This window comes from Rutidosis leptorrhynchoides, chromosome 11 (genome assembly GCF_046630445.1).
Source record: "Rutidosis leptorrhynchoides isolate AG116_Rl617_1_P2 chromosome 11, CSIRO_AGI_Rlap_v1, whole genome shotgun sequence".
Taxonomy (NCBI): Eukaryota; Viridiplantae; Streptophyta; class Magnoliopsida; order Asterales; family Asteraceae; genus Rutidosis; species Rutidosis leptorrhynchoides.
In genome coordinates this window covers 360,622,090-360,635,766 of record NC_092343.1, presented here as the reverse complement: position 1 = coordinate 360,635,766, position 13,677 = coordinate 360,622,090, and the positions used below count along the sequence as shown (strand labels likewise).

The 13,677-nt window shown below is 35.1% G+C and overlaps 1 protein-coding gene across 1 annotated transcript; it reads left to right on the top strand.

Annotated features, from left to right (window-relative positions):
- The first annotated feature begins 354 nt into the window (after nt 1-354).
- Nucleotides 355-1,661, top strand: LOC139875889 (uncharacterized). Its single transcript, XM_071863183.1, has 3 exons — nt 355-656; nt 1,138-1,240; nt 1,341-1,661. Exons 1-3 carry the CDS (start codon nt 355-357, stop codon nt 1,659-1,661), a joined length of 726 nt encoding a protein of 241 aa, XP_071719284.1.
- Nucleotides 1,662-13,677: the final 12,016 nt, after the last annotated feature.

Here is a 13,677-nt window from a genome sequence, read left to right as displayed (position 1 = left end):
GTAGCCTTATCTGATTCTCTCTCAACCCAAATCACTCAAGGGGTGAATAATAGCTCTAGGTGTTAATCTAATCACACAATCCATTGTTGTGATTTGACTAAATTAATCCCAAAAAGCACAATATTTACTAGAATGGTTTGATTCACTAATTCTGCCTTTGTGTGAATTAAACCTGTTGATTTCGAAGTTCCTATTCATGTTTCATCACTTATCATGCGATATATCCTCGATGGGGTTGTAATCGCGAACGAAACAATTGACTTCTTGAAAACGATTCATAGAAAAGAAATTATATTCAAGGTTGACTTTGAGAAAGCCTTTGATAGCATTATTTGGAGATTTTTATTAGAAGTCATGAAATGTATGGGATTTGGTGACAAATGGAGAAAATGGATCTTAAGTTGTCTCACTTCAGCCTCAATTTCCATACTAATTAATGGATCACCAACTCGGGAGTTCTCACTAGGTAGAGGGGTAAGACAAGGGGATCCATTATCGCCTTTCTTATTTATTTTAGTGGCCGATGCTTTGAACATTCTTACAAAAGTCGCCACGGAAAAAGGGATGTTCAAAGGGGTCGAAGTAGGGGTTGATAAAATCTTGGTTTCTCACCTAAAATATGCGGACGATACAATATTTTCGGTGAATGGAGTCAGGTGAATGTTAATAACCTTGGAAACTTGCTAAAATGTTTTGAAATTGCGTCGTGATTAAAAGTAAATTTCCAGAAAAGTAGTGTGTTTGGTATCGGTGTAGATGGGGCGGAAGTAAATCTTATTGCAAATTACTTGGGGTGCCAAGTTGGTACATTCCCTTGTACATATCTTGGTCTACAAATCGAGTCAAAAATGAAACAAATTCAATGATTGGAGTGCGGTTATTGATAAGTTTAAAAAGCATCTTTCGGGTTGGAAAATGTGTTCGTTGTCATTTGGAGGAAGATTAGTTCTCATCAAATCAGTTCTTAATAGTTTCCCATTGTACTAATTCTCGCTCTTTCGCACTCCGCCTTGTGTGATTAAAATTCTCGAGAGTGTGAGAAGATTTTTTGGGGGGGGGGGGGGGGTGGGGTGGGTGGGTCGGATCAAACAACAAAATTTCGTGGGTAAAATGGGAAAGTGTCATCAATACTTTCAGGAATGGGGGGTTAAACAATGGTTCATTACGTGCAAAAAACCTAGCCTTATTAGGGAAGTGGTGGTGGAGGTTCAAAACCGAAACCAATTCCATTTGGGTCAAGGTAATTCATAGTATTCATGGTCTATGTGGGGGCTTAATGTTGGAAAGTGAGTCTACTCATCAACCAACATTAGGCACTTGGCGCAATATTGTTTCAACAGGTACTACTTTGGAAGATCTTCAAGTTCCGTTCAAGAATTTTTTTCGGGAAGTCCTTAAGTGATGGCGGTTCAACAACTTTTTGGAGTGAACAATGGAGTGGCGGGGGCAAATTATCTATTTTGTTCCCAAGACTCTACAGGTTAGAACGCAACAAAGATGCAACATTCAAGGATCGTGTCTTAAAATATGGTTCGGGTCTAGTTTTTACGTGGGATTGGTCAAGGGACCCGTCAGGTCGTACAAGAGGAGAGCTCGAGCAAGTTCAAGAGCTACTAGCTACTGTTTCTTTCGACAACAACAACGAAGACAAGTGGAGCTAGTCGTTAAGTACACATGGGAGGTTCGAGGTCAAAAGCCTTTCTTTGGTTATTGACAAAAAGCTACTAGGTAATGTTACATCAAATCATCCCACCGTCCAAAACTATTTTGTCCTTAAAAAATTTGAAATCTTTATGTGGAGGACATTAAAAAAAGGGTTACCGGATCGGGTTGAACTTGACAAAAGGGGTATCGACCTTGATAGTATTCGATGCCCCCTATGTGATGACGACTTAGAATTGATTGATCATTCTATCATCTTTTGTAAGTATATTTGGGAAAGATTGTTTAGATGGTAGGAACTTGGTAGTTTTTCAAGTTATAGAATATGTATGTGCATATCTTATATGGAAATTTAGAAACAACAAGGTATTAATGCTAAATGTTGGAATGGTCCGGTTGCACTAAACGAGATTCAAGTAATGGCCTTCGAGTGGATTTCCAATAGATTAAAAATGAAGAACTTAGATTGGCTCATGTGGCTTTCCAATCCGGGTTGCTACTTAAATATCTCGTGATCATTGTAAATAGTTAGTATGTAGTTAGTACGTTGCTCACTGTGCAACTTGTCTCGAGTTTTTTGGTTCTAGGCTCATTGTCATCTAACTCATTCGTTATTTCTTGTTTTCGTGGTTTATAAGAGTTTATCTGCCTTTAAAAAAAAGAATAGTGATCTTAGCACCCCAATCACCCCGATGAACAAATTCAATGTCTAATTATGTAATATTGTGATGATTACAAATTTTCAAATGAACAAGTTCAAGCTCAAACGTTTATGAGTTGAACGAGATTTAAGCTGAGAAAATGGTTGAATTTGTCAGCGGTGTGAAAGGATTAGCCTTGAATCTTGAGAATAAGTTCAAGCTCCGTGAGAGACTGACCCTGAACACATGTAACTCTAGAAATGTTAAATTTTATTTTATGTTTACGGATTTCTAAATGTTTAATAAAGAGATGTTTGTTATAACTGAGTAGATAATAATTATCTTTAGTGGCCTATGCTCTAATTTAAACTTGTAATATTAGAAGAGAGGAAATGTAAACTTTAGTAGTTTATTGAAGTATTGGTACATCTTATGCTTTCAACTGAATCCATATTTATACTAACAAGTCTACTGTACAAATTATGACCATATTCATTACTTAGTAGGTGAAATAGTAGTAGTAATAAAATTGTGCAGACAATTCCTTGACTTTGTGTATCATAACACTCCCCCTTGGATGACAATTTTATTTGATTAGAGATCAACTAGTACTGCCTCGTTAAAAACCTTGTTAAAGAAAACCCATTGGGATAAAACTTTAGCTAAGGAAAAAAGAGTGCAGCATAGAGTTGACTCCCCCTCAAGTAGGCAACGCCTGAGTTGTTACATCTTCTGAACATGCCTCATGCCAATATTATGAACGTGTGTTCTGAAAATAGCAGTTGGAAGTGCTTTGGTGAAAAGGTCAGCAGAGTTTTTGCTGGACTGAACATATCTCATTTCAATCTGGTTGTCCTTAATGAGATTTTGAGTGTATGAGAAGAATCTAGGAGGTATGTGTTTTGTTCGGTCACTTTTGATATACCCTTCTTTCATCTGTGTTATGCAAGATACATTATCTTCATAGATAGTTGTTGGACTTTTATCGCGTTCTAGTCCACAAGAATCAGTAATGAGTTGTGTCATTGATCTCAACCAAAAACATTCCCGAGTAGCTTCATGTAATGCAATCACTTCGGCATGATTTGATGATGTTGCAACAAGTGTTTGTTTTTGAGAACGCCATGATATTGCGGTACCTCCATTTAGGAATACATATCCATTTTGAGATTTAGCTTTATGTGGATCAGATAAATAACCTGCATCTGCATAACCAACCAAATCTTGTTTTGATTCGTTAGAATAAAATAATCCTAAATCAGTAGTTCTTCGAAGGTATCGAAATATGTGTTTGATCCCATTCCAGTGTCTTTTGGTAGGAGCTGAGCTGAACCTTGCCAACAAATTAACTGCAAAAGAAATGTCAGGTCTTGTACAATTTGTAAGATACATAAGAGCTCCAATTGCACTAAGATATGGTACTTCTGGTCCCAGGATATCTTCATGGTCTTCACAGGGACGAAATGGATCAGTGTCAACATTAAGTGATCTAACAACCATAGGAGTACTTAATGGTTTTGCCTTGTCCATATTAAAACGTTTTAAAATCTTTTCAGTATATGTTGTTTGATGTACAAGTAAACCATTAGGCATATGTTCAATTTGTAAACCAAGGCAATACTTGGTTTTTCCGAGATCTTTCATTTCAAATTCTTTCTTTAGAAGTTGAATGGCTTCATGGATCTCTTTATTTGTACCTATGATATTAAGATCATCAACATAAACAGCTATGATCACATATCCGGATGTTGTTTTCTTAATGAAAACACATGGGCAAATAAGATTATTAGTATACCCTTTGCTTATCAAGTAATCACTTAATCGTTTATACCACATGCGACCCGATTGTTTCAACCCATATAAAGACCTTTGTAACTTGATTGAGTACATTTCTTTGGGTTTTGCATTGGTTGCTTCTGATACCTTAAATCCTTCAGGTATCTTCATATATATATCACTATCAAGTGATCCATAAAGATAAGCAGTCACAACATCCATAAGATGCATTTCTAAATTTTTAGAAACTGCCAGGCTGATTAAGTATCTAAAAGTAATTGCATCCATAACAGGAGAATAAGTTTCCTCATAATCAATTCCTGGTCTTTGAGAAAAACCTTGAGCTACAAGTCTAGATTTATACCTTGTAACTTCATTTTTCTCATTTCTTTTTCGCACAAAAACCCATCTATATCCCACAGGTTTCACATCTTTAGGTGTGAGAATGATAGATCCGAAAAATTTTCTTTTATTGAGCGATTCAAATTCGGCTCGTATTGCTCCTTTCCAATGATCCCAATCATGTCTATTTTGACATTCCATGACAGATTTTGGTTCTGGATCATCATCATCATTCATGATGTCATATGTAACATTATATGAAAATATCTCATCAAGATTTTTCATTTCATTTCGGTTCCATAATATTTTTGAATGTGCATAATTGATTGAAAATTCCGTATTGACATCATCAATCTCCTCTGCAGAAGGAGTATTGATTTGTGGTTCTTCTTGAACACTTTCTTTTACCTTATTATCAGCTGATTTTCTTTTTCGAGGATTTTTATCTTTGGAACCAATTGGTTTCCCACGTTTTTGGCGTGGCAAAGACTCAAGAATGACATTATTGCCAGTTTTTGGAATTTCAATTCGAGCTGGAGCATTTGCTGCTGGTATATATGATTTAGTCACTCTTTTTGTATCTGTAAATGCATCCGGCAATTTATTCGCAAGTTCTTGCATATGCATTATTTTTTGAACTTCGGTCTCGCATTCTTTTGTGCGAGGATCAAGATACATTAATTGAGGTTCACACCATGAAACATCATTTTCTTTATTTTTTATTTCTCCCCCTAATCTAGGGAATAATATTTCATTAAAGTGACAATCAGCAAAACGTGCTGTAAAAACATCACCCGTCATGGGTTCAATATATCTTATTATTGAAGATGTTTCATATCCAACATATATTCCCATCCTTCTTTGAGGACCCATTTTAGTGCGTTGTGGTGGTGCGATAGGGACAAAAACCGCACAACCAAATGTTCTAAGGTGGGAAATATTTGGCTGATGGCCAAAAGCAAGTTGCAAGGGAAAATATGTATGACTTGCACTTGGTCTAATGTGAATCAATGATGCAGCATGCAAAATTGCATGGCCCCATACAGATATTGGGAGTTTTGTTCGCATTATCAATGGTCTAGCTATTAGCTGCAATCGTTTAATTAATGATTCAGCTAAACCATTTTGTGTATGCACATGGGCAACGGGATGTTCAACAATAATCCCAATAGACATGCAAACGTTATTAAATGCTTGAGACGTAAACTCACCGGCATTATCTAGTCTCACCCTTTTAATAGTATAATCAGGGAAATGTGCTCTCAATTTAATAATTTGAGCAAGAAATTTTGCAAATGCCATATTTCGACTTGATAATAGACAAACATGAGACCATCTACTAGATGCGTCTATTAGAACCATAAAATATCTAAATGGTCCACATGGTGGATGAATTGGTCCACATATATCACCTTGAATTCTTTCAAGAAACATTGGTGATTCTTTTTCAACCTTAAGAGGTGATGGTCTTATTATCAACTTTCCAAGTGAGCATGATGTACATGGGATAAGTGCATCATGAGGGATCCTTTGATCCGCCAATGGATGTCCATGTGTATTTTATATTATTCGTTTCATCATTGTTGATCCTGGGTGGCCTAATCTCTCATGCCACAAACTGATCATTACAGGATCACATGATTTTTCTTTAAATACCACATTTACTTCAGGTACATTTATATGTGTATAATGTAAACTAGAATGAAGTCTTGGTAGTTTTTTAATTACACGATTCTTATCAGTGATACTTAAATATTTTTCATTTTCTGTTGTCACTGACTGATAATCATATCCATTTTGGTATATGTCAGAGAAACTTAACAAATTTCTCTTTGACATGGGAGAAAATAAGGCATTATTTATCATAAAATTTGTACCATTTGGTAACATGAATTTTGCCTTTCCCATTCCTTTTATTAAGTCCACAGGACCTGATATAGTATGTATAGTTCCTTCCGTTGCTTTCAAGTCTGTGAAATATTTTTTAGATTTGAGTATGGTGTGAGTAGCACCACTGTCTGCAATACAAATATCTCCACCATTTGACTGATTTCTTACTCCGACAGTATACATCGTGAACTTCAAAAAAAAAATATGAGAAACAAATAATGAGTACATAATTCATCAATATATTACATTCAAAACATGTTACAAACGATAGCACATAATAAGGAAATATGTAGTAAACTAGATGTGATGTAGATTGAAAATCTACAACCATTTATTTAACGAGAACATATAATAGGATATCTATATATATAGATATTAGAAATTTATTCATTAAAGTAGTCACAAGTTGGTTCAGTGATTTTTGTATCAAGGTCATCCACAAGATTTGCTTCTTTTCCTTTTCCCTTTAGGGATTCTTGATACCGATTAACAGAATGTTGATTTGTTCTGCAGTTTTTAGACCAGTGGCCAATTTTACCACATCGGTAACAAGAATCTTCAACATTCTTTGAAGAGCCTTCTTCAACATTGTGATTTGTGGGATTGTATGGTGTTTGGATTTTATAATTTTGTGAATTATTATTTCTTTGTCCACGACCACGACCACCACGACCACGACCACGACCACCACCACGACCATTACCATAAGGGTGATTTTGAACATAATTATGACTTTTATTATTGTTATGGTAATTTCCATGATGATGGTTTTGGCCAATATGGCTACGACCTTGTCCACACCCTCGTCCATGTGCATTTCTTCTTTTATTATTATTATTGTTAATAACATTAGCTTCAGGAAATGCTAGCGCACCGGTAGGACGAGATTCTTGATTTTTCATCAGTAATTCTTTATTAACTTCTGCAACTAAGAGATAAGTTTGAAGTTTGGAAAAAGTTTTATAATTCTGCAATCATAAATTTTCTTGCACAGTTATGTTTGCAGAATGCATTGTGGAGAAAGTTTTCTCCATCATATCAGTATCACTTATTTCTTGACCACAGAATTGAAGCTTTGAACGGATCTTGAACATGGCCGAGCTGTATTCACTTACCCTTTTGAAATCTTGGAACCTTAAATTTCTCCATTCTTCCCTCGCAGCTGGGAGTAATATTTCCTTTTGATTATCGAATCTACTCTTGATACTTTCCCATAAAACATGTGGATCTTTGATAGTGAGAAACATATGTTTTAAGGTGGTATCAATATGTTTGCGAATAAAAGCAATTGATTTTAATTTATCTTGATCGGAACAAGTATTGTTTTATTTTAAAGTTTCTAGAATACCCAATGATCCAAGATTTATTTCTACGTCCATAACCCATGATGTGTAGTTTGTTCCCGATACGTCTAAGGCATCAAACTCAAGCTTTGATAAGTTTGACATTTTCTATTTTCAGAAAGATGAACAACATAAATCATAATCATAATCAATGTTTTTCATAGACAAATAACAACATGAAATTAGAATTAGTTTAGATTCATAAGTAGCAAACAAAGGAATAATGGTATGATTACAAATAATAAAATCATAAGGGAAGGATAAAATATAGGTTCATCTAGTGGTGTACAAGCAACAAGGATGATAGCTATTATGACCAATACAGTAGGAAAAATCATCCTTGAGTTAATCATCTTTTTTTAAAAAAAAATTTGAGAGTAGTAATTTGAGAAAATGAAGATTGATTTATGAAAATGTGAAAACTGGGATGTTTAATTTATATTTGAAAAATATAGTTGTTGTAACGTCGTCAGTTGACGTTAACAATCGTTATGTATATATGACCGTTGTAACGTCGTTAGTTGACGTTAACGAATAAAGTCACTATATGAAAACACGTATGAGTAATATAAAGGACAAGATTTTTTTTATATCATACGTAAAGAATAAAAAAAAACAAAAGACAAAATCTTTCAAAAAGATACGGAGTATATATATGAGATCAATTTATCAACTTGTTGATTTTGAAAATCTTATGTATTTAAAAAGTCGTATTTTTCAAATACTTTAGGGGTATGTTATGTAACTTATAATTAATAATTTCTATCATGTCACTTTCATGTGAATAGTAAATTAATTAATTTCGTTTCATTTACTATTCATATGAATAGTAAATGAATTAATTTCGATTTACTATTTTGTTACTTGAGTAATATATATACATCATATATATATTTTATTTGACGTCTCGGTGTATATGTTTGTGACCCCGAAGGCTCAAATAAAAATAAACATTAGTATGCATGAAATAAATAATGATTAATTGTATAAGTAATCATAAATGTTAGATAACATAAATATAAATGTTAGTGAAGTTAATAAGAGTTAGATTACAGAAAATATAATTCAGGCGGTATAACCTACCATATATAACTTAAATAACATAAATATAAATGTTAGTGAAGTTAATAAAAGTTAGATTACAGGTGGTATAACCGACCATATATAATTTAAATAACATAAATATAAATGTTAGTGAAGTTAATAAAAGTTAGATTACAGAAATATAATTCAGGCGGTATAACCGACCATATATAACTTAAATAACATAAATATAAATGTTAGTGAAGTTAATAAAAGTTAGATTACAGAAATATAATTCAGGCGGTATAACCGACCATATATAACTTAAATAACATAAATATAAATGTTAGTGAAGTTAATAAAAGTTAGATTACAGAAATATAATTCAGGCGGTATAACCGACCATATATAACTTAAATAACATAAATATAAATGTTAGTGAAGTTATTAAAAGTTAGATAATTTCTTACCTTGATTAGTGACGTGTGCTTAATTAGATAAACCTTGATTATACGGAGCACTTCGTGCTGATAACGTGTTATAACTGAGTAGATAATAATTATCTTTAGTGGCCTATGCTCTAATTTAAACTTGTAATATTAGAAGAGAGGAAATGTAAACTTTAGTAGTTTATTGAAGTATTGGTACATCATATGCTTTCAACTGAATCCATATTTATACTAACAAGTCTACTGTACAAATTATGACCATATTCATTACTTAGTAGGTGAAATAGTAGTAGTAATAAAATTGTGCAGACAATTCCTTGACTTTGTGTATCATAACAATGTTAACATAATTAAATAGATCACGTAACATCATAATTGATGTATTGTTAACGACAACCTAAGTGGATTAACAATATAATTCTTGTAATTATTGTTTTTTTTTAAGCGAGGAAACCCTCCTATAAACAAGCACATTGGCTCCCATAGAAGGTAAAACTTCAGGTAATCAAGTCCCCCGAGCGCGAGACCTGGTACTGGGTGAATTGCGCATTATGCGCACCCTTTAGTCACACTCCCTTTTCGAACAATTTGGCATAGCCAGGAATTGAACCCGGGTGGTGTGCTTCATTGGACAACTCGATGGCCACTCAGGCAAGCCTGAATATACAAAAAATATGTTTTTTAATAACAACATAGGGCAACAACATTAAATCAATAAATGTATCACAACTTCATTAATCAATTTTTTTTATAGAAATTATATGATTACAAACTAAACATGATTTTTTGTTTAAGTCTTTTATTTATTTCTTGATTAAGTAATATGCAGGGGTCTTGAAGTCATTATGCCAAAGTTGATTTTGGGGCAAAAACTTGATAAAGAAAACTTATGTTGTTGGATCCCTTGCATCACTTGCTGGGATCTTTAGATCAAGGAACAAGAATCGATTAGCAATTTGAGCATAAACAAGTGATAAATGAGATGGACATGATGAATATGAGATGAACAATGAACAAACACAAATAACTCAGTGATAATCAGCTGATTATAGATCAAGATTACATGCTATAACAATGAAGAACAATTACAATAACAATTACATGAATCTAATCTAATCACTTTGTCATTTCCATGGTGGTTGGAGCATCAATCCACATTGGATCCTCCTCACCATGAAGATGAAGAGGAGGAGCACACACCTCACACACACTCAAGTGATCTTGGTGATACAAGCCTCAACTACAAATGAACAAGGAAAACTCTATTTATTGTGTCTGCCTTCTGTCAGCTTACACGCACGGTTGAGCTTTCAACCGTACGGATGACAGTTATCACCCATACGAGTGACTTCAGTCACTCCTATGACAGACCTATATTACACGTTTGGTCACATTTGCTCCTGCGACATGAGTTTTCTAGTTCTATACCATCCTAGGTGTACAACGTAGACCTAAACCATTCTCAGGTTGTTTCACAACGATGGACAACTTCATTTAGTGTACTAACAACTCCCTCTTGGACATTGCTGGCGAATCTTGCTGTTGATAAGTCATTGAAAACACCTCTTGCAATCTTCAGTCAGTCTGTGCAGTGGTACCGAGTCTTCTGAATCTTCAGGTTTCATTAAAGGTCATCTTGAATGCATGTAATGCTGAACTTCGCACCTCAATAATTTTTAGGTCATTGAGATCCGCCTTACGAATTGCCGTTTGATATTCTCGAAGAGACTTCAAATCCACTTGTTACCCACAGAACCAATTACAGCAGTACTCCAGCTAAGACTAAAATGAGATCAATCTTCGATGAACTCCTCTGATAAAAGACACTCTCAAAGTATCTTGACTGTAGAATCTTCTTTCTTAGCGTTCAATGTATCCCATTCTCTCAATACTTTGCTCAAGAATAAACGTCTTCATCACGACTTGCCTACTGTAATGGGCAAAATATTAGAGAAATCCGATCCACAGTTTATCTGATTCATTACACGTCGTCAATCTGGTATATCATGATTGCGCATCACTCTCATCAATTCCCTTGACAGAGTGAAATCTTCTCAAACACATGCTCTATATCCAGCGGAATTTCCACAACCAGCTTCCATCACACAATGGAATTCTCGAAATTGGGAACTTAAAATGTTATCGGCCCATAAATAATCAGATGGTTCTGATTACCCCATACAAAAAACTCTTCTTAACACTCGTGTCTTGTGTACTCATCTTACACTGACGATGCGGAATTAAACACGCAGTTGGCCCATAAACAGTCAGATGCTCCTGGATGCCCCACTAATCTTCGCATAACACAAGTTCTTTACATAAACACTTATTAAGTAAGTTCAACAGATAAAGGAGGTTGTCCACTAAACTTTGTACATCAATACTTCGGTGAATAGTAAGCATTCTCTCACTATCAATAACACTTGAGTAGGTCGATTGTTGATTGCGCGTCTTATAATTACACCCCACAAATAAAAATCCAAAGTAGCTTCTCACGAGTCCAAATCTTCATTCGTATAGATCAATCAACCTATACGACTGAATTTAATATACGTGTGAGATCACTTAACGCATAACAGCAAAGGTTCACGGGCTCATGATGTCTCGTTGGTACTTCTATCATGCAAACCTGGTTCAGGTCAGAATGATCATGATGCAAGACCAGTGAGTCACTAAATTCTTAACAGTGTAGCTTAATTCGTATTTCATGCACAAATCACCTTCTCGTACGCTTCTCGATACAATCACATCTCAAATCATCTTGATCACATCTCGATCACACATCAATCGGTATTAATGACTTTGTTTTATTAACAAACCCTCCAACACATAGCTCAATAGCTGAAAAACACTCTTCCGGGACCCATTGATAAACATTTACAAAAAGTTAAGGACCCCCACTAAAAATCTGGAAATTTCAGTGACCGCAGTGTAAACTTCAAAACTTCAGGGATCACAACTGTTAATTTTTAAAACCTCAGTGATCGCAGTATCTTATTTTTCAAAAGTTGAGGGACCAAAATTGTAAATTTTTAGAAGTTCAGGGATCGAATTCGCAAATTCTAAAACTTCAGGGACTGAAATTGTAATTTTCTTAAACTTCAGCTGAACCGGGTCGAATAACGGGTCGGATCAGGGTCAGATCCAGATCTGGGTTGGATTAGGTTGCTGACCCGGTCATGGACTAGTTCGGATTTGGATCTGGGTCATGCTTTGAATCGTATTTGGTTACATGTGCATGGGTTTAAGGTTGAATTTGGTTAAGGATATTGACTTGGTGCATTGTCGAGGGTTAGGAGACATGGGGGACAAAAGGACACGTGGGACCAACTATATCTTCCCTTTTTCAGCCGATAGATGTCACCAGGTGGGTCCCGCACCACACTCAAAGTTTCCTAAATTTACTAAAATGCCATCGTCTCTGTTACTGTTTCTCTTTCTTCTCCACTTCTTGAAAACTTCATGAGTACGTACCACCATCTTTCAACATGAATTTTTCACAGTCAACCATAGGATTTAACAACCACTCGTGCACAATCCTGTTCAATCATACGATTCAGGTTCTTCCTTAACTATCAACCGTACGCACCACAACCACACTTCAACACTCGAACAATGAACACATCAACCGTACGAGACACATAACCCACTCGTGTAGGCTTTATCTCAGTCGTGTGTTCGACCTACCACTTGTACGTTCGAAGCATTCATCGTGTTCTTCAGGTTTTTCCAGATTCCGGCAGTCGGCGGTGGTTCTCACGGTGGTTTGTGGCGGTAGTCATGGAAAACACCTCAAATCTCAACCAAAATGCACCAAATTTTGAGGAAAGCACCCTTAGAACCCGCTAAACATAAACCCAATGGCAGATTTCCCAAACAATCTCTCAAAAATCACAGATTAATCGATTTCAGTCTCAAGAACACGAAATCGAAAATTTCTCATAGCTCGCTCAATTCAATGAATTAGGACCTGTAATTTTGAGGAATCAATCACTAAATGACTACTAAGCTTTCCTCATTCTTACTTCTCTTTAATTCAGCCTAAATCACCAAAACCAAAAAATAGTCAACAATAGTCAAACCGAGATCCAAATTTCAATTTCATCAAATTGCTTATGTTGGATCGATTCTTGTTTGATCTTAGGCTCTGATACCATTTGGTGGATCCTTTGCATTACTTGCTAGTATCTTTAGATCAAGGAACAATAATCGATTAGCAATTTGAGCATAAACAAGTGATAAATGAGATGAACATGATGAATATGAGATGAACAATGAACAAACACAAATAACTCAGTGATAATCAGCTGATTATAGATCAAGATTACATGCTATAACAATGAGGAACAATTACAATAACAATTACATGAATCTAATCTAATCACTTTGTCATTTTCATGGTAGTTGGAGCATCAATACACCATGGATCCTCCTCACCATGAAGGTGAAGAGGAGGAGCACACACCTCACACACACTCAAGTGATCTTGGTGATACAAGCCTCAACTACAATTGAACAAGGAAAATCTATTTATAGTGTCTAACTTCTGTA